Raw genomic sequence first — 22,514 nt, 5'->3', positions numbered from 1 at the left:
CTTTTAAACAGACAGGGAATTCACAAATGTACTCATGATGACAAGATATGCTTGTGAGGGGAAAAGATAATTCAGTTAGGGTAGAGGAAAGTGGGAGCTGAAGTATGGATAAGGTAGATTACAGTCAGAGTGTGAAGACCTTGTTTTTGAGCTTGGTGTCTGATCTAATGAAAGTAGTTGCAGCTTGCATAGGTTTGATTATTAAAGTTTCACATTTGAAGATAAGGACCTAGGGAATGATATTAATATTAATACTAGGGGAAATGTAGGTGTACAAAAGAGATAAAATAAAAGATATTTAATTAACTTATTAGATATATTTGTTCAGCACTAGTTAATGATGCACCAAAAAAACAAAAAACATATGTGCTTTCTGTTCCGAAATAGCTCATAATATTGTAATCACAGTCTAGGTATTAGAGCCAGAAAGAGAATTGAAGATATTTTTGTTCAGCACCAGTTAATAATGTACAAAAAAACCCCAAATAAACCATGTGCTTTCTGTTCTTAAATAGTTCATAATATTATGATCACAATCTAGGTGTTGGGATCAGAAAGAGGATTGAATGAACTTCCTGTCCCCTTCGTTTATTGTTTCTTTTCCATTTCAGTGGCCCATTGACCAGACCTCAATTGTATGTCACTTTTCCCTACAACTGATAAGGTGTTTTACTTTTTATTTTGCTAGGTCTGTGATTCTCCTTAAAATAAGTACATATTTACATTCATACTGTGTTTTACATATATGCACATATGCATGTGTACACACACACATGGTCTATAAGCACCTATTCTGATTTTTAATAAGAAAGGATCCATTAAGGCTCTTTCCTCATATATTTGATATTACTGTGCTTCTAGATCCTTTTGGCCACCCTCTGTTTTATCATACAGATGAGTATGCAATTGAAGGTAGAGGAAGATTCGTTTTCATAGAACACTTCAGTTTTTCTCTGCTTCCTCTACTGCCTTCTCTATACTGTTATTACCTGAATGTAGAAAATTAGGAATTACCCATCTAACTGTTATTGGTAAGCTTTTTTTAACTAATGATTTCCAAGATCTTATTCTTTAGTCTCAGAAGAGAAGGCAAATGATTTAAGATTAATAATATGTACATATTATTATTAGAATATAGCTGAATTTCTCATTTTGGTTATAATAATGTATAAGATTTAAGGAATGTCATTGAAAGTGAAAGCATATAAAATCAGTAGGTTTCCTACTTTTCTTTAAAGTAGTTTCATTTTCTATGTTCAGGTGAATAAACCTTGTGGAAAAGTTCAGATATATACAGCTGATATTTCTGAAATTCCCAAATGCAACTGCAAGCCCACGGATGAAAATCCCTGTGGTTTTGACTCAGAGTGTTTAAATCGGATGTTAATGTATGAGTGCCATCCTCAAGTTTGTCCAGCAGGAGAGCAGTGCCAAAATCAGTGCTTTACCAAACGTCAGTACCCAGAGACGAAGATCATTAAAACTGATGGCAAAGGTTGGGGCCTGGTTGCCAAGAGGGATATTAAAAAGGTATGTGATATTTTTTCATTGTAAGAAAATCAGAAAAGAATGCTTTTTTCAGAACTTTATTTAGTTGTTACATGATCTAAAATTGGGAAACTTCTCAAAGTATGATTGAACTACTTATTTTTAAAGTTTTTATTCTGAAGCAAAGGTGGTAGTGTTTGGTGTTAATGGGAAAAGAAATCTTAACTCAAAAAGGCAACTCTGCCCTTTGGAAAAAATAGTCATTAGTTGTGAAGAATTGTGCTATTTTAAGTGATATTGGAAAAAAGTGATATTTTAGTTCTATGCACCTACAAGTAGTAGAATTCAAACAATATTTTTAGTTTCCCATTTATCCTACTACTTTAAAAATGTGTTTATCAGTGGTTTTTAAATGTATGTCTGTCTTCGCAGCTATAGTTTTCCAGAGTTCAAAAAAGTCTGGTGACAGGTGACAGATGAGGCAATTAATTCTTTCCTTTAACAAAAAGTAAATGAATACCTAGTCTGAACCCAGTGGTAGGTTAAAAAGCAATCTTGTTTTTATAAGAATGACAAATTGAGCATGTGTAATTGGATTTTTTTCTTACCTTTCTAAATTTCTATTTCTTCCAGTCCATTTTGCTATGTTCTTTTTTGAGAGACTGTATAAAAATGGAAATGTAATGGTCATATTTAAAAGAAGTTATCATTCTAAATATAGTTTTCTATTGTCTTGGGTATCAAGTTTGCTTCTGGATGTTTAGGGGCATTACCAGTGAATATTCTGAATGGTTAAAGATATATCGTGTGGTGAGAGGGTGTAAATAGAGGAATGGCTTATGGGAAGTTATGCTTGTGACATATACTGATCATGTGACCCTGATGAAATCACTTCTCAATGCCCCTGTTAACTTTCCAAGCTTATATATAAGCAGCTGCCAATCTGCATTGGTACAGGAGTTTCCTCCATCAGAATTCTTTATATTGGTAAAGTTACCTATCTAGTCTTAATGAATTAATCAGAAATGACGCCTAGAGAGAGATTGCTGTGTCGCTCTCTTGGAACCTCTAAAATTTCCTAAACCTTAGAAAAGTTAGTCTGGGGGTAGAGCCAAAAGGCAGATTTAAGGTATTCATGGCTCATTAGAAGTCTCTGCTAACTTTCTCAGGTTATCCTCTTGTTTTAAGGAACAGACCTGAGAGAAAGTTTTCTTACAGAATCAACAATTGCTTAAAGAAAGAATTGGGTTAGAAAACTTTTAAAGCCTAAGTGGCACATCCTTTGCAGTCTATCCCTATTTCAGCTCTTCATTTTTAATATATAACAATTCCTACACTGTCTAGTAATCTTAAAAAAAAAGGTTAAACTTGTGACTGGTACAGGTGATTTTCTGTTTCAGCCAAGTCTTCTAAGCCCTTGGCCTTCGATGACCAAAGGAGAGAATTATAGCTCACAGAAGATCTTTTGATCAGTACTTTAATATTTTAAAGATGAGACCCTGTTCCTGTCCTACTTGATAATGATGTAGAATATAAGATGTTTTCTTTGCACTGTGTGTGATATTTATTTTAGCTACATTCTTCTGATCTACAGGGAGAATTTGTGAATGAGTATGTTGGTGAATTAATTGATGAAGAAGAATGTATGGCAAGAATCAAGTATGCACATGAAAATGATATCACACATTTCTATATGCTTACTATTGATAAGGTAATGCCAGATGAATTTACATTGTAAATTTGAGGGTTCTCAATGTTTTGTATTATTATAGTATTTTAACACAGTTTTTCCATTGTAAATAATACTCTTTTATGAAATTACAGCTTCTCTTCCTTCTTTACTCTTAAGAGCAAGGCAACTAGGTAGCGTAGCTCAGAGCCTCGTATCAGAAATTCAAATGTGGCCTCAAATATTTATCAGCTCTGTGATCTTGATCAAGTTACTTAACTTCTGCCTTAACTGGAAAATGGGAATAATAACTCCTACCTCCCAGGGTCATTATGAAAATCAAATGAAATCATATTTGTAAAGCACTTAGCACAGGATCTAATGTATAGTAGACAATATATAAATGCTTATTTATTTCCTTTGCCTTTTTATTAACCTTACCCTCATTGTTTAAAAAACAAAAAACTTGGATTCAAATCCTTTTTTTCCCCCACATTCTAGCTGAATGACCCTTCACAGGTCCTCTGATGACTCTGTATTCTAGGTTACTTTCTAAGACTATGAGCTGCAGAGCCTGTGCCAACTTGAATTGGGAGAGGAAGTTTTTTCCCAAGAGTTTCTTAAGTCAATTTAAATGACAGGTCCAGTCTTATCCTGTTAACATCATGTTTCTTTAGTGTTTTATTCTGCATTGTTTAGTGCAGTCCAGCAGCATAAATAAAAGGTTTGAATTTATTCTCTTTTGAAATAGAATATTTCATCAGCTCCTATTAAGTACTTATTATGTCCAAAGCATTATGGATACAAAAACAAAATCCCTAAAGTGACTGATATGGGTTAGTAAGGCAGGTGTAAGAAAGAAAGAGGAGTTGTGTAATTTTCAAGACCTTACAACAACAGGAAGAGATGAATGACTTACCAGTGTTCTGCCCCAAACATCCTCCTTCCCTCCCCCCCCCCAGTCCATGGCATTGAAGTACATAGCACTCTGTGCTCATATGGTAAAGTGAGCCATGGCAATCTCGGTTTCTGAATGTCAGGTTTTTTTGGAGGGGGATAACCATAGATATCTGATGGGTGTTAGATGAACTTCCTTTCTGAAATGGACAAAGGAGGGTTGAATACATGCACACAAAATTTGGTCTAGAAATACATTAAATGCAATAAGGAAACAAGCAAGAATTGGGGTGGGGTGGGGACACAAACACTCAAGAGAGGATAAAAACAGGAAACAGGAGTAGTTACAAGCAAAACTAACTTCCTGATCCTAAAGGCTAGAGTAAAAAAGAGAAGGGAGGAAAAAGAAAAGTTTTTTTTAAATGAAGCTAAGGGGTTGGGGGTGCTGAAACAAGGTAAAACTTGTTTCAGACATTTGGAGAATGGCTGAACAAATATGGTATATAAATGTAATGGAATGAGATTATTTCAGAGAATGCTAGGTAGAATAAAATAGCAGAACAAGAGAACAATTTCTATAAGGACAGCAACCCAATAATGAAAAAAGCAGCTTTGAAAGAATTCTGATCAATGCAGTCACCAAATATATCCGCAGAGAGGTTGGTGAAATAAATTAGTGACCTATTGGTGGAGAAGTGATGGCCTTGAGGTGCATCAAGAGGATAGGCATTTTTGGCTGTGGATTCATTTTGTTTGATTGCTTCCTTGTTACAAGGCTTTCTTTTATGTTTTCTTTTTTAATTGAGGGGAAAGATTAGTAAGAATGATGCCAAAAGAAAAAGAGGGCCACTGAAATATTTTTCAAAAACAACAGAAGAAAGCATACAAGCAGGACAATTTGGAAAGTAGCATGTACACACTATATATCTATACAATTGTGTGTATTTGTTTATTTATATTCATATATAATATACATATGTGTGTAGATATAGACGAGAAAAAAGAAAACTTTTTACCAGTTAGTGGACAGACATGGAAGAAAATCCATAGCCTGCTTATTTAAAGGGGTTTGTGGTCAAGAGAGCTGTGAACATATGTGTTTTTAGAGGAAAATAATCCAAGCCATATTAGGACCTTAGAGGGCATCTTGCTCTTGTCATACATATATAGACATTGTTGTTAGAATATGAGCTGCTTGTGGGCAAGGATTTTTTTTTTTTTTTTATCTTTTCTTTGTATACCCAACACTTAGCATTAGTACCTGGTATATAGTTTGCTCTTAATAAATGCCTGTTGACTAATTCACAGCATTATTTCATGATGAGTATCATTTATCCTGTTTTAAGATCTTAATAGTCATTTATGTCATTTTATGTTTTCATGTGCAAGTGAATCTTTAATGTCTGAGAAACCAGCATCACTATTTCAGAGGCCAACCTGTCAACAAATCATAGCAATTTAATCTGTATTTGGGTATGTGTTACAGGTCCTGATAGGGTGGACCATAACAAGAAAGATAAGACAAAATCTTTACATTTTAAGACAATGAAATTTTAGTGGAGAAAATCAATAATAGAAAATGATTAAAGCAAGCAGACTGCTTTTCTAAGCCACATCTCAATATTTGTCTTGTTAAGAACATATCAATACAAAGCCACATGGAAAGGATATTAGAAACAAATTTTGTTGTTTTTGAGTCGTGCCTTTGGGACTCTTATTTGAGGTTTTCTTGGCAAAGATACAGGAATGGTTTGCCATTTCCTTTTCCCACATATTTTGCAGCTGAGGAAAGTGAGAACAGACTTGCCCAGGGTCACATAGTGTTTTGCCACAGTTTTCTTGTATTGTCCTGACTCGGTTTCCCTACTTATCCTGATCCAGGCCTGCCTCAGTTTCTCTAAGTATTCTGCCTCAGTTTATAATTGTCCTGCAAAATCTCCCCTCCCTCTTTATCAGAATATTTGATAAGGATAAAAGAGTTTATGTTTTAGAATATCAGAATGCCTCTCCCCCAAGCTATCAAAAATATCAGATACTGTCTTATCAAGATGCCTCTCCCCATCTCTGGGGTGCCTCCCCCTATTATGTCATCCCCCTTTCCAGAGGCTCACCCCACCCTGTCAGAGTCCCATTCCTGCTCTCAGCACCCTGCCTCCGCCCTGGCCTCGGTCTACCTCCTCTGTCTGAGACACATGTATATATGTCATTGAGAACACACATTACATTGTTTGCTGGGTTCTTAGAGATGATAGTCTCATTCAGCCCTGGGACCAAACCATGGATCCATTTGGTCCCAGTAAATCTCTCCCTTTTAATAAATTATTAAATACTCTCTAATCTCTATCTTGCCTCAGTTTCTCCGGCATTACAATAGCTCCTATGTTATTTGAGACCAGACTTGAACTCAGAAGAGGAAGTCTTTCAGACATTGCCCCTACTGCCATATCCACCATGCTTCCTGCCTGCCCAAGAAAAAAAAAAGATGTGCACATGGCTTTTCCCAATTAATTATACCCAACCCTTGTACAATTTAGATAATCTTTGAGAGATTCTATGTGTGAAAAATTGATTTTTTAAATATATCCAGTAGTTTTTCTATTTTATTAAATAGAATAAAGAAAAACAAAAGGAAAATAAAACAAAACAGAACATTGTCATATTCCCAAAAGAACATCAGGGAGGATTCAAAATATGTGACAATATATTACCAGTTCAAGAAAGGATATATAATAGTAGAAGAAATTATTTATATTCATGAGTGTCCATTTTTGCTTCCTGATTGGTACTGCATACTCCTTTACTTTATTCTTTTTTCTCATCCTCTTCCCACCTCCCCCAAATGGGCTACCGTTAAGTGCAGATACATATATATACATGTACATAAACAGTATGTGAAAAATTACTTACCCAGATGTCATGCTGTTGACAAAGTTTCCAGACTTAACCTAATTGATTGCTAGATGATTGGTCTTTGGTCAGAGATTAGACTTATATTTAAAACTTTTTCTAGTTTGGGGTAAGATCTGCCAGAGTTCACACATCTAGCTGGTATATGTTTCAGGAATCCAGGGTTGTCTTCACATTTCATTTAAATATTGGAGCATGATTTAGTGGAGGTCAAACATCCTAGCCCTCAAAATTAATATATAACATTAGCAAAATCCAGTGTTGCAGGATTTCACAGAAATGGGAAACAGCTAGAAATGAGATAGCGTAGTCTTTGGAGAGTGATGATTTGGACCACATGATAATCACCAGATAGCATTGCTTCCATCTTTCCCCATAAATAAATATTTTTAAGATTGAGGTATAGCAGAAAAAAAAAGCAAGATGGAGAAAGAGGTATTAAGACAATAATATGGGAATTGGTAAGAAGAGAGTTCAGAATTGGAACTATAGAAGTTTTATCTAAATAAAGAAATCCTTAGAAGGAATAATAGACTGGAGTGGAAAGTAAATAATGAAGAGGGAAAAAAAGAAAGGAAGAAAAGAGAAGGAAAGGATTTTGAAGTAACTATTTTATTGACAAGGGAAAGGGCATGCACAGAAGAGAAGAAATGGATAAATGTGTAAAATAAAGAATGAATTCATTCAAGTAAACGCTAAAAATGAGGAGGAGGAGAAGAGAGAGAGAGAGAGAGCTTCAAGCTCCTTTGATTATGGATTAGCTTCAAACTAGTATCAACCGAAGTTATCTCAGAAATAAAATACTTATTTTAAAGGGGAAAGGGATTAAAAACAAAGTCATACTAAAGCATCCAATGAAGAAGAACTTAGAAACCTAAGAATCATAGTTTTAAGCATGAATAGATTAAGTAATCCAACAAAACTTTTAAAAAGAGTTCCAGAATAGAACACAGGATCAGTTTACCAAGCATATTGTAAACCCCCTGCAGCAGGGGATTGTAGTCAGACAAATATAATCATAAAAAAGAAATAAAAACACAATATCAACATAAATAAACAATGAAACTATTGTGTTTAAACTATTGATAGTAGACCAATGTTAGTACTAAGCATATATACCAAATGGTATGATATTTAAATTCATTATGGAAATTTCAACTGAACTGCAAAAAAAGATGGGTAATAATACAATAGTAAAAGGATCCTTGACTGTTCTGAGTAAATCTAACAAAGTTGAACAAAAGGGAAAAATATAGAACTAAATAAAACTGTTACAGAACTTACAAAGAAAGATTTAAGGATCCTTCTAAATATAATAATTTAATTTTTTTTAGTACCACATACTAACCATTTTAAAACTTCTTTTTTAAGTTTTGAATTTTGAATTTCAAATTCTGTCCCTATCTCTCTCCTCCTCCCTCTCCTAGAGGTTATGAGTGATCATATATAAGTTATGCATATACAATCAACCACATTTTATCTTTAAAAAGATGGGAACAGAGAAAGTATAAATAAATATTTTTAAAAGGTTTTAAAACTAAATGTACTTTAAAAGATCATATACAATAAAAATTGTAATCAATTCGGGGAAAAACAAACAAATGACCAAAATGGAGACTTAATGACATTCTGAATAATGATTAGGTTAAAAAACAAAACTTAGAAATCACTATAAATAATAATCGTGAAAGTCTATGGTAATGATGAAACAACATGCCAAAATTTCCGTAATGTAGCAAAAAGCAGTCCTCAAAGAAAAAATTAATTCCTTGGAAACATATTAACAAAGTAGAAAAAGAAAGGACTAAAGAAAATATGAACTAGAATAATTAAGAAATCAACAAATAAACCCATAAGAAAAAAGTAGCTAAATTGAAGAGCTATAAAATGTAATAAACCCAAAAGGCAAACTTATTAAAAGGAAAAGGTAGAGAAAATAAAATTAATAAAATTTAAATTGAGCAAAGTGAAAGCACAACAAAGATATTTTTAAAATGATCATTGCCATAATGAAATGCCCACAAAAATAAAAAATTTAAAAGAGATATTGTATATTATATTATTACATATTTTATATATATATGGGGACAGCTAGATGGCACAGTAGATAAAGTACCAGCCCTGAAGTCAGGAGGACCAGAGTTCAAATGCGGCCTCAGACACTTAATACTTGCTAGCTATGTGACCCTGGGCAAGTTAAATAAGTCCAGCGCATATGTATATGTTATATATATATATATATATGTATGTATGTGTGTGTGTGTGTATATATATATATGTATGTATGTGTGTGTATATATATATATATGTATGTGTGTATATATATATATATACACACATATATATATATATATACATATATATGTGTGTATATATATATATACAGTTGCCTTAGCGTGCATATAGTAGCAATACCAAATAAGGAACTTAAATTTCAGAGAAATTGAACTAATTTTAAAAGGTTGAGAAGGTCCAAATGAATTTACAGAACTCCATCAGACTTTTTAAAGTTACACAAAATATTGTCAAAAATAAAAAGGAAAAAAAAAGCTTCTTTTATGAGACAGATAATCTTAATATGTTAACCAGAAAAGGATAAAGGGGAAAAAGAGAGAATTTATAGACCAATATTGCTAATTAATATTGATTTAAAAAATTTAAATATAACCCAGGGGAAAAAATTTTTGATTTGTAATTAGCATAGTTCAGATTAGGAAAATAATTAGTACCATGGTTTTTTTAGAGCTAAGCTTAGCTTAGTATATAGTAAGCATTTAATGCTTGTTTACTTTGTGGTTCAGTAATTTCAGTCATATCCAACTCTGTGATCCTTTTTTTTTTTTTTTGCAAAGATATTAGAGTGGTTTGCTATATTACAGGCCAAATTTGAACCTTAGGTCTTCTTGACTCCAGACCTGGATCTCTATCTACCAGGCCACCTTGCTGCCCTTTGTTTACTTGGTTAGTTAGTCAGATGATTATGATTAACTGACTAACCAAGTAAATTAGTCAGTTAATCATATTCCTCAATAAGTAGTCATCCTTAATATTAAGTACCTGTGTGCCAGTCTTTGTGCATTAATCACTAAGCATACAAAGAAAGGTAAAAGGCTGTTTTCAAGAGGCAGTCCAATGGAGAGAAGACAATGTAACAGTTATGTGCAAACAAAATGCACAGGGAAGAAGGGTCAGGGTATGCTATGCACTTAAAAGATACAAAGAAGGGCAAAAGACAGCTCTTGCCCTCAATCAGATAGAGACGATCATTATGTGAAAATAAGCTCTATACAGAATTAATAGGAAATAATCAACATAGGAAAGGTTTTAGAATTGAGGGATTGGAAAGTGGAATTTTAGGGAAACCAGGAGTTGAAAGAGGAGGAGAAAGGAATAATATTTTAGGAATGGGGAACAATGACAACCCTGAGTGTGAAGATGCAATAACCTTAACCAAGGTTTAAGGAACAGTGAGGACGCCATTGTAACTCTATCATGGTGGGGGAAGGAGAGGAAATAAAGTGTGGAAAACCAGTAAATTGAAACTACATAATTACATATGCAGTGGTAAAATACTAGATTTTTAACATTTTAAAAAAGTTTGTGAGTTCTAAATTTTATTCCTTCTTCCCTTCCTGAGATAATAAGCAATTTGATATACGTTGGCCATGTGCAATCATGTAAAACATTTCCATCTTAGTCATTTTGTACAAGAACACTTGAATAAGTATAACAAAAAAAGTGAGTGTATCTCAGTCTGTATTGAGACAATAAACTTTTTTTTTTGTGTGTGTCTGGAGGCAGACAGAATGTTTCACCAAGAATTCTTTGGGCTTATTCTGAATCATTGTATTGCTTAGAGTTGCCAAGTCATTTACAATTCTTCATCAAACAATATTGCTGTTATCCTGTACAATATTATCCTGGTTCTGCTCACTTGACTTTGTATCAGTTTGTGTCTATGTTTTTCTGAAATCATCCTGCTTGTCATTTCTTATAGCACAATGGAACTCCATCACAATCATAAACCACAACTTGTTCAGCCATTCCCCAATTTATGAGCATCCCCTCTATTTCCAAATTTTAGCCACCATAAAAAGAATTGCTATTAATCTTTTTGTACAACTAAGTCTTTTCCCGTTTAAAAATTTTTTTATCTCTTTGGTGTATAGATCTAGTAGAAATAATATTGATGGATCAAAAGCTATGCAACAGTTTTATAATAACCCTTTTGGGCATAGTTCCAAATTATGCTCCAGAGTGGTTGGATCAGTTCACAACTCTACCAGCAGTGCATTAGTGTAATTTTCCCATATCATCTTTACTATATTAACTAATCTAATAGGTGTGAGTTGGTACCTCAGAGTTGTTAAATATATATATTTCCAGAAATGCTAGTAATAGCAACAAGATACCCAAAAGACACATAAGAAGTGATAAAATATAAATCTTTCCTGTCAATATGATGGTTTATTTAGAAAAATCATACAGACTCAAGGAAAAAACTGAGAAAGTAGCCTTCATTAATGGATCAGTATAAAAAATGAACCCCATAAAATCTTTACATTTTTATTTAGTTAATACAAAATTCAGAAGAAACTAACATCAAAGATAATCCCTTTGCAAATTTAACCACAAAACAGATAAAATGTCAGAGGCTTAATTTACCAAGAATATAAAAAGGAATTTAACTAGAGGAATGATAAATATTTATGGCTGGATCATGATAATATAATAAAAATGATAATACTACCTAAATTGATTTACAAACCCAGTGCAATATCTATGAAGTTATCAGAGCATATAGTATAGAACTAGAATTATTTTGGAAATATCTAGAAAGTTAAAGGAAATAAGAAAAGTGGGAACCAAATAGAAATAGCACTTCTAGACTTCAACAACTTGTGTACTATAAAGCTTCCAAACGATAGGGGACTTGCATATTAAAAATCATAACAAAGAAAAATTAAAAGAGAATCATATCAGATAGCTACTTTTTACAGTATGGAGGAATGCAATATGGTGGAAAGTTCTTAACTCCACAAAAGATAACAGGTAAGCTCAGTTAATGGTTTTGGCACCTTGCTGAAATGAATTAATTGATTTTCTTTTTATTTTTATGACATCTTATTATAATTTGAAACTTAAAAAAAATTTCTGTTTACTGTACACACACACACACACAATTTATAAATAACTTCTGTGTAGGCGAATGATAATGAGTCTTGCAAGATTGATGCTGAATGTTTTTAAAATGTCTTAGTAATTTTGTTATCCTAATATACAGCTCACTAAAACTTTGTCCCTTCCATGTGATTGTGACAGTCAACAAGTGAGCTAGATAATTAGTATTGGATTGGGGGTGTCATATTCCAGCTCATATGATACACCATAGTTTTCAGTACTACAAGTAAAAATTATCTACAATTTTTATTTTCCTTAAAAAAGAAAAAAAACTTTTCAAAGTTTTACCTAACATATAAAATTGATATGCTAACTTTTAGGACCGGATAATTGATGCTGGTCCCAAAGGAAACTATTCCCGATTCATGAATCACAGCTGCCAGCCAAATTGTGAGACTCTGAAATGGACAGTAAATGGAGATACTCGTGTGGGATTGTTTGCTGTATGTGATATTCCTGCAGGTATGTTGGGTTTTGACTAAAAACCTCGTTACCAATATTTATGAAAAAGCCCAAGGAAATTTACTCAATTTTAATAATGTACCATTTTCAAAGTATCAGCAATCCCTAAGCAATTTCCCTGACCTTTGTCATTCTTTGTTTACTCATCTATATAGTAAAGATAATAATCTGTTTCCATAGATGGTTGTGAGGATTAAAGGCAAAGGAATTTTATAAATTACTTACAATAAATTACTTTCCCCTTTCTTTCATGTTATGAGAGTTTGTATAGTTTCTATAAACAGGATTAAGAAAAATAGGATAGCATACTCCCCAAATGTTCATAATTTTGTCTCAACATTTGTTAGTTTGCTGTGAAGAATTTTATTTTTCTTGATCTTTTAAATAATTTTAATAAATTTGGAGATTCATATATTAAGTATATTTTAATATACATATTAAAATGAATAGAATGTAATTCGTGAGCAGTTTATTACTGTTTAAAGATAAACATTTTTATACTATTGAGTTTCTTTTCCTAGGGACAGAACTGACTTTTAATTACAACCTTGATTGTCTGGGCAATGAAAAAACTGTCTGTCGATGTGGTGCCTCTAACTGTAGTGGATTCCTTGGTGATAGACCAAAGGTATAGCAATAATTTAAATTTTCTTTTTTTTTTTTTCTTTTTAAAGTAAGGGCAATTAAATTGCATAGCAAGATGTGTGACAAGATAAATTTCCTTAACGCATACAGGAAAGTACATTTTAGGTAGTACAAGTTAATAACTGCTTTCCCCCAGTGAACTTTTATTTGCATTTAGAAAGTTGATCATTGGTTAGTTCTAAAGAAAACTACTAAAAATTGGAAGTTTTCTCATTTAATAATCTATGTGGCTGCAATAGGGAGATTGTACAATTCGTAGTGTTTATTTGAAAGGCAGAGGGAGAGGTGGATGGGAAGAAGCAGAAGACGACAAATAATTTTTTCCTAGAAGTTTTTAGAAGTGTAATATTTCTTGTTGCTTAATTAATGGGTCATGTTTTATTAATCAGTTAACAATGTTATTTATTTCCTTGCTCTGGCAAGTGTTAACAAAAAATTGCCCAAGCCAAACCATCTAAGGCAAACATAAAGGAACCTCTGGCCTGAGAGTCAGTTTCAGCTTTTTACACATCTATTTTCAGAGTATTGTTACTCAGATTACTTGTGCTATGTTTTTAATTTTAGAAGTAGGTGAGTATAACATTTTAAATTTTTTTCTCTCATAGGGAGGAGAGTGGGATTGATAATGGAGAAGTAAAGCACTAATGTAAATTGTACTTATATGTGACCTTTCAGTGATTCTTTCTATGCTTCAATGGGGAAACCTGGTTTTGAGTCTAGGGCCCCACCTTTATAAGCAAATCATATCGGCTCTCTTTTTCAATTTCTTTTATGTGGTTTAGAGGAAAGTACTTTGTGAACAATGAAACATGAATTTCTTATTAGTTATCCTCAATGGGATTAAAAAAAACATTCTTTACCCTTTCTGTAATGTTAACATGTTTGTTTAAAAAGGGTTATCTATCTCATTAGTTTCTATATACATGTTTTTCAATGTATATTAAGGTAAATTAAGCTTGAGATGAATAACTTTTACATGAGATTCTTTTTTTTATTTATTTAAATTAGTAAATTAATCATTTTAATTAGTAATAGTCATTTTAAAACTTTCCCCTATATGGAATTTATCCTAGTTTCTTCCATATCTTAATAGGGATTTTTCTAAAATTTTGTCCCCTGATTTTGAATCTCTTGAATTATCAGCATTTCTTCTACCCTAATAATGTGGGGTGTTATTCAGTTTGGAAAAAAATTTTTTCTAAAGTAAACACAACGTAACTGTTTATCCTAGAACTCAGCTGCTCTTTCTTCAGAGGAGAAGGGCAAAAAGACTAAGAAAAAGACAAGGAGACGTAGAACAAAAGGTGAAGGAAAAAAAGAATCTGAAGATGATTGTTTTCGTTGTGGTGATGGAGGTCAGTTGGTACTATGTGATCGGAAATGTTGTACTAAAGCTTATCACCTCTCCTGTCTGGATTTGGTTAAACGACCTTTTGGTAAGTTAACTTATAATTGGATTCACACACATGTTACTATCTTTCCTAGAGTGGTTTTTTTTTTAATGATACTTTCAGAGATGCTGCTTTGACTTGATATGTTTCAACTTGATTGTATTTCCAATCTGATGAAATTATTATTTTCTGATAGGATGAGGAAAATATTGGCTTACAAAGACTCTTTCACTCTTAAGTCATTGCTTTTAACCAGTTAAACATTAATTTGATTTCAGTTAGTTGAATTTTAAATATTTAAATTTAGACACCTTAAGCACTCTCGAGTCTGAGTAATTTTAATATTCCTACTTAAAATATTTATGCAATCAAGCAGTGATTTTTTTTTAATTACAAAAATTGGAATAGAATATATAGAATCTCATGGGTTGAAAAAATGTCCCAGATTATATAGTTCAGCTTTTCTTTGAGGAATGGATTATCTCTCTAATCTCCCAACTGCTCATTCAGAAGGCTTTTCTTCACGTGACTATTTTCTCAGAGTTGCCATGAAGAAGGCATCTTCTTTGTTTGTCATGAAAGACGTCCTCTATTACTCATGTTCTTTGGAGTTTGATGGTTATATATTAAAGACTTTGCACATCTACCACAACCTTTCTATATACCCAGCACACTGCTATTTTCATAAGTGCTTAGTAAAAGTGTGATTAAATTTAATGGAAAAAACAAAAAATAGATCCTCTTTTGGGGATCAGCCATATAGAGATTCTAAAGAATCCTTTTCACCACTAGAAGGCACTGTTGAACTTCTAAGGGAAATTCATACTTAAAAGACTGAAAGTAGCAAACTTGTGTGAAGATGGAAATACAGATCCTTTTTTAGACAACATTGGCATCGAGTAAATTGGTAAAACAGTACAAAAATGTGTATTTGGGCCTAGATTTGTTTTATGAAAAAAGAATCTTTTCAATTCAAAGAACACTGAATTCTATTTCAAGAAGATTTTAGGTACCTTAATGATAGTAGAATCTGAGCTGCTACAGAGAGACCTTGATTTATACTGTCCACTCCATCCCTGAGCAGGAATATTTAACGATAATACTTTCAAGAAGTGTTCATTTAGCCCCAACTTGAAGACTTCCAGTTATGAGGAACCAGCTGCCATGCTATTCAATTTTTTCTTTTAAAATGTCTTTATCTTTCATTTAGCTAGTTAAAATACTAAGATACAAACCCAGATATCAATCTCTTTTTTAAATGTCTCTATTACAATATTATTTATAAACAGCCATTTGTTAGAAATTTCAACTTGATTCCCAGGCCTTCCTAATTTCAAACCCATAATTCTGTGAACTCCAGTTTTGGTTTTTTTTTTTTTAAGTAAATATTGCTTTACTCAAAGCTGTGGTGCAAGAAAGATCTGCTTTCTAGAAATTTAAGAAAAATCAACCATACTCTGGTTAAACTTCATACATGGCATACTTAATGCTTTTCCTCAGTAAGAGCAATCAATGTATTAAATTTTATGAAGATGCAGATAATCAGGTAAACATGTGATAATAGGATATTTTTAATTCATAAGAAGTGACTAGACTTCATCAGAATGTGAGTCACAGATAGCTATATCAAGAAATATTATTTTACTGGAGGCTCAGAAATACTGGAGTTGTGGAACACCTGAAAATTTTGCAAAGTAACCAAGAGACAACTTTTCATCATCGATAAAAAGAGCCTTTTGGAGGATCTGAAATCAAGTAGCATGTATCAGCATTTTGCCCTAGTCAAATCTTAAAAGATTTCATTCCATGCACTTAGAGACATTACTCTAAAATTAACTGGCATAGCTAGTACCAATCTGTATTGGTATCCAGGATGTGTCCTCATCAGTAGTTCTTATATCAGTGAAATAATTGCTCAGATTAAAAAAAAAAGAAAAACCTAACATATTTAAGGAAGCTTAGGGAATCAGTGACTCGTTCGTGGAACATTTGTGCCCCCATAGTTACTGTTGTGATTGAGGCTTTATTTCTGTGCAAGTTATGATTTTTTAAAAAATCGGTTTTTACTGATTAGTGCTATATACCAAGGTTCTTCCAATTGTTACACTTAACTTTTGAATTTATCTTAAATGAATTAAACTAATATGTGAGAAGTTTTGTCATATCTATGGAATTTGATGAATATATCTTGGGTGATAAGAGCTAATTTCAGGCTTCTTTTGAAATTTGTACCCCCAGACAGTTTCATTATATAGGAAAAAATCTAAACTACTGACATTTTGTGTTTAGGGATTTTAAAAAATTTATAACACTTAAGAATATTAATGTTTCATCTTTGATTACAGGGAAATGGGAATGCCCTTGGCATCATTGTGATGTATGCGGCAAACCATCAGTTTCTTTCTGTCATTTCTGCCCAAATTCCTTTTGCAAGGATCACCAAGATGGGACAGTCTTCAGCACCACACAAGATGGACGGTTACGCTGCTCTGAACATGAGTTTGGAGTGGAATCTATTAGAAACCCAAAGACTGAGAAACCCTTCCCAGAACCAACCAAGTTGAAGCCCAAGAGAAAGAAAAGAAGGTGTTGGAGGAGAAAAACAGAGTACAAATAGTGTCAGACTTCAGGGGTTTTGTGTGTTTGTGCGTGGTGCGGTTTTTTTTTTTTTGTTTTTGTTTTTGTTTTTGTTTTGTTTTTAACTGCCAACACTATCTTGTAGATACAAGGGTCTATCTTGTGAATAGGGTCGACGAAGGACACAGTTTTACATATCTAATAAGTGTACAGGTTTCATTTTGGGGGAAAGCATTTGTAAATCCACTGAGCCATCTCTAGCAGTTTCTGCTGTATCTGCACTGATAATGAATTGTGGTATACACAATTCAGAATTTTTCAGGACAAACAAAACTTATTACACAACATTACAGTTACACTTGAATTTCTAAGAATGTAATGGTTCCCTCCTGCATTTGGGGATAAAAAAGGCATGACTGAAAAATTTGACGCCTATTTTCCACTTTACCTGAGAGGTATGTGGGGTGGAAAACCATATTTCCTAAAAGAAAACACTTTTATAGGTGTTTAACAAAAAAGACCTTTGCTCAGTGTTTTTATTCAGAAGATACCACAGTGATATCTATTTCAAAGGTTTTAACTTGGTGTCCTCTGAAACAGTGAGTTTGGTCATCTCTCCTGCTCTTATAAAAACAGCAAACTGTAAAAGTTTTTTTGTTAATGTGAAATATTTTCTCAGAAATGTATATCCCTTTATAAGGAGAGGAGCACCCTAGGATAGTGAGGGGGGGGATTTTAGAGGATTTTTTTCATATTCTTTTTTTTCCTATTTATAGATTTACAACTAAAATATAAGTAACACTTTAGTCTTCAGAGCTGTAAGAGTCTCAAACTTGGAACAACAACTTTTCCTAAAATGGCCACTGTGGTGAAAATCCTATCACCTCTTTTGGGCATATCTTTTGAATGCACAGTCATCTTGTCATCATTCTTCACCATTTTGGGAAAACGCTTTATATGTTTTTTATTTGGTTTTTCTTTAATGATTTTTTTTATTTTGGCTTTTAATCTCAAAATATATATTTGCTAAGCCTCATTTCACAAATTATTACTAATTAAAATGTATGTTTATTGATGATATCCTGATTTTTCATTACAAAAAAAAAATGTGAACTTATAGGGACATTAGACCTGCCATGTGTATGTTTCAATTTAGGCTAAAAGGTAAAATAAATAATTGAGGTAAAAAATGATTTTATGTACCATTTCCTGCCCCATAGGTGTTTTGATATAAGGATGGGCAGAGTTGCTAACAAGTTCTGACCTGTGCAATCATGATCCAACCCAGATGCCCCTAGTTTATGCCCATTTAATATTTTATACGTACTAGCATAGTTTGCCTTTATAGTGCAGATCTGTTATGTAGCCCTTTAAAAAAATGAAGCATAGTCTATCATAAAAATGTATATTTTTTCAAAACTATTTTTTCAGGGTTTGAAAGATTTAGATTTTAGAATTATTGATGATTAAAGCTATTTCCATTACATGCAAATTTTGTGGGTCTTTTTTCATTAAAAACTTGAATTGATACTGGTCTAAAATGTGCCATTATCCAACATTATAATATGAAAGCATTTGGGGGCGGGGAAGATGAATAATCGTTTTGCTTTGATTGTGGATCAGAATTTAAACAGTGTGGGGAAGGCTAGCTTTACCCTTTTTCAGTTTTCTCTATTTCAAGTTATTTTAAGATGGAACAAGTCTTACACTGATTTCCATTGTGAGATTTTTTTTTTCGTTTGTTTCTAAAAATTTTTCAGCATATAAAAGAGCACCCAGTATGGTGTAATGTTTGAGAGATATTAAGTTCCCTTTAAAAAAAAAATTTTTTTTTTCCCTGCTCTGAGAATACATTCTGATATTTGGAAGTTTGAAGTATAAACTCCAAAGAGCTCACAGTTTATTTCATGTCCCTATATTCCTCCTCTCTCACTCTACCCAAGGATATTTGGTGTAGTAGAAGAGAATTAGGGATATTATGGGAGTATCAAGGTGACTGAATGGGAAGAGGTAAAGAAGAAAAAGTGAGCATCTCTAACTTTTTTTTTTAAAGAATGAAGGAAATACTTGTGAAACAACTACTTTTAACATCATCTGAGAATCAAATCTATCTTGAAAAGGAATTTACAAAAACCTACTTTTGATAATAATAGTTATGAAAGTTGACACTGAAGTCAAATGGATTTTGCAATTCAATTTTACTGTATTCTTTGCTTCATTAAATTGCCATATATCATTGATTATAAAAAATGGAAGAACATTGTAATTATCTGTTTTGTAACCAGGCAGGTTAACATTTCTGTGCAGAAACTGCCAAGTGTTTGAGAGGGTGACCACGGATAGATAAACCTGTTTATGTCATGTTAATCATATCTGGCTTTTCTTGAAGCTCTGTTTGCAACAATGAGGGGAGGCCATCAAAGTATGCAGTACATTTGCCCAAGTCCTGTAAATACTAACCTGCCTAGGGATATGTAGCCACTTTTAAAAGCTTTGTTGAGCACTGAATGTTTAAGAAAAAAAAATTGACTTCACTGTTGGTAATTGTGGTGCTGTTTCTTGATCCCACTGCTTCCACTCCCAACTAAAATACAGGTGTATGCCACTAAAAGACTTTTTGGTGAACTTACATAGTGGCATTAGCATTTTACTTGTTTATGTTGTTAATTTCTAGAAATTATACTCATTCAGAGGAAAACTGTTATCTAGATAATTTTCCTTTTAGAAATGTTTGAGGCAGATGTAAAAGATTTGTTCATGAAAGTAATATGCACCTTATCCCCTAGAACTGAAAAGATGTTGTAAGGCAAAGAACCTTACTGTGTTTCTTCTCTGGAGTTCAAAGCATCATGCAAGATACTGTGTACTAAAAACCAAATGTGTCAAATGATAGAATAGCCAGGGCCTATTAATTTTGCAAGACAATGGTCAATTTTAAGAACTTTAAAAATGTATTATTGTAGACCTACCTATCTATTGTGAAGGTGGCTGACTGTTAACAAAGTATGGATTGTTTTCAATCAGTCAAAATATGCTATTTCCTCCTGATTAATGGGCAGGCTTTGAAACATAAGTAAACTGTCAGCAGTAATTTTTTTTTTAACACTAAGAAGTATATTCTGTTGGCTTTTAGGTTTTCCAAATTCTTTTTATGATCTGGATTAAAAAATCTCTTTAAAATTTTTTTTAACATTTCTTTTCTTGAAATGATTTAAAAAAAAATTTCTACATTGTAATCTTCCACATGTTTATCTTTCAGATAAGGCCATAAACACTGACAAAATGAAATGTTTATTTTTGGATGAAAGAGCTAGTCATAGCACAAGTTAGCCTTTTTTAAGTTAATATTTCAGAGTTTTTACTTAATTGGTTCTCAGAGTTTTGGGAACATTTATAGAGATTTTGATTATGATTGCCCAAAAATCAGCTTCCTCCTTTTAGGTGCTTCTATCTTTGAATTTCTTAGGAGGAAAAAAATAACTTGATGTTAATTCAATCTTTTGGCACCAGGGAATGATTACAAAGGGTCTAAAGTTAGATTTTATAAATCTGCAAAAACTTACCCAACCATCTTTTATTAGACTTGTTTTAAAACCAGTCCTTTAATAAAATATCTAATCCTAGTCTCAACTATATGCCGTCTCAGGCCTTTGTAAGTAAGATATAGATGCTACTTTTGACTATTGTACAGATTACAACTCTTTAGTTAATGAATTCTCCAGCTGGGACATAAAATATTTGTGGGATAGTTGGGTCTCTTTGACCTTTTAATAAAATTGTCTAGTCTCTAAAACAGTTGAATATAATAGAATACAGTTGCATTTTTGCTTATATCCCAGTTACATTAAATGCTACTCTTTTCCTGAATGTTTATATATAATAATATTAAGGACTGCATGCTCAGGTTTGAGTTTGTGGAATTTTTTGAAGTATTTACCCTGATGAGCCCAAGGTATATACATTCCCCTAACTTTCAGACTATATTATTTTCGGGAAATTAACTGAATGTTAATGCAAAAGACTTGTATCAGTTACCAAATAACTTCATCCTATGTGAAATGAAACCTGCATGGTACTATATGAATGTTGGGGAAAATATAGTCAGATTTTTTGTATAACCCATTTTGCTAAATGGTGTATAAATTCTACCCTGTTGAGATGTGAAATAATGTTGTTAGAAACAACAAAAAAAGTTTTGTTTTTGTTTGTTTACCTCTAAACAAGTTCCATTTACAGTAATGTCAGGTATTAGAAAGTTCTATGAAGGTTGGATGATGGCCCCAAATTTAATTTGTTAGCCTAGGAATAAATATTCCATTTGGGGGGATATACCGAGATGTAGTTTTTTTGAATTGCCTAACATTGGAGGGGGAGGGAGGGGAATGGAAGAATAGCTTTTAAAGGGAAAACTTGTGTTTGAAAAAAGTGTGTGATTATTTTTCTGTATAAAATGAAGAAGAGGTTTGTCTTTAACCTTCTTTTCTACAGAAGTCTTGTTTCAATGTTTTTAATTGTCTTTTGACTATTTCTATTACTTTTTATTAGGACTCAAATGCTACTGACTCAGTGGTTTTCATCCCAAGAATCCTGGTAAAAATGACTAAATTAAAAGTGTTGTAAGGAAAAGTTTCCAAGGAAGTTTTGTCACAGTCAGTGCTTTAAAATACAGATTAATTTGAGAGAGAATCATCAACCTGTACAGAGTGCCAGCATTTACAAGGCAGATATAATTGGCCCTCTAAGAAGGTTCACCTTTTGGGACAAAATTTAAAAGGTATTTCTGTTGGGGCAAGGTGAAACTAGAAACTCCTCTAGTAGTTGTGACTATAGACTTAATTTTCAGTTTCCAAACCAAGCTCAAGAATTTTACAAAATTATCCCTTGATTTACCTTGTTTACTACGACTTATGTGGCAAAAAATTAACCCCATTTTATAGCTTGGTGCATGGCATTGTCAACGTTTGCAGAGCTCTGTATTTCAAACATGTTCTGCACATGTTCCATAGACTCATAACAGTGCCAATAAGTATAAGTTTTCTACTTGGGCTATTATATGTGGATTATTGTTTTATTTTGGAAAAATGTAATTTTATAGTCAATTTGGTTCAAGAAGTACTCATTAAAGGTGAAATGTTCACATACCAAAGACCTAATTGGAATTGTTTTTCTTACCATTTAATTCAGACTTTGCATGTGAGAAGTTGGAGGGATCAGTTGAACATCTACTAAGGGAGCACCATATAGGTCCAGTGTGTGAAGTGCTTCAATTAATCAAAGATCTTCCCGAATAGACCTTG

The 22,514-nt window shown here is 32.7% G+C and overlaps 1 protein-coding gene and 1 non-coding gene across 2 annotated transcripts in view; both read left to right on the top strand.

Annotated features, from left to right (window-relative positions):
- The window catches only part of NSD2 (nuclear receptor binding SET domain protein 2), a 116,442-nt gene extending 97,733 nt beyond the window's left edge, over positions 1–18,709 (top strand). Inside the window, 6 exon segments of the mRNA XM_023506150.2 lie at positions 1,261–1,530; positions 3,083–3,199; positions 12,463–12,604; positions 13,126–13,232; positions 14,481–14,685; positions 16,986–18,709. Coding sequence (XP_023361918.1) covers positions 1,261–1,530; positions 3,083–3,199; positions 12,463–12,604; positions 13,126–13,232; positions 14,481–14,685; positions 16,986–17,257 — 1,113 coding nt within the window. The 3' untranslated portion in view covers positions 17,258–18,709.
- On the top strand, positions 12,243–12,367 carry LOC111721395. Its single transcript, XR_002770621.1, has one exon.
- Positions 18,710–22,514: the final 3,805 nt, after the last annotated feature.

Source organism: Sarcophilus harrisii, chromosome 6, assembly GCF_902635505.1.
Source record: "Sarcophilus harrisii chromosome 6, mSarHar1.11, whole genome shotgun sequence".
Lineage (NCBI taxonomy): Eukaryota > Metazoa > Chordata > Mammalia > Dasyuromorphia > Dasyuridae > Sarcophilus > Sarcophilus harrisii.
This window is presented reverse-complemented; position numbering and strand designations above follow the sequence as displayed.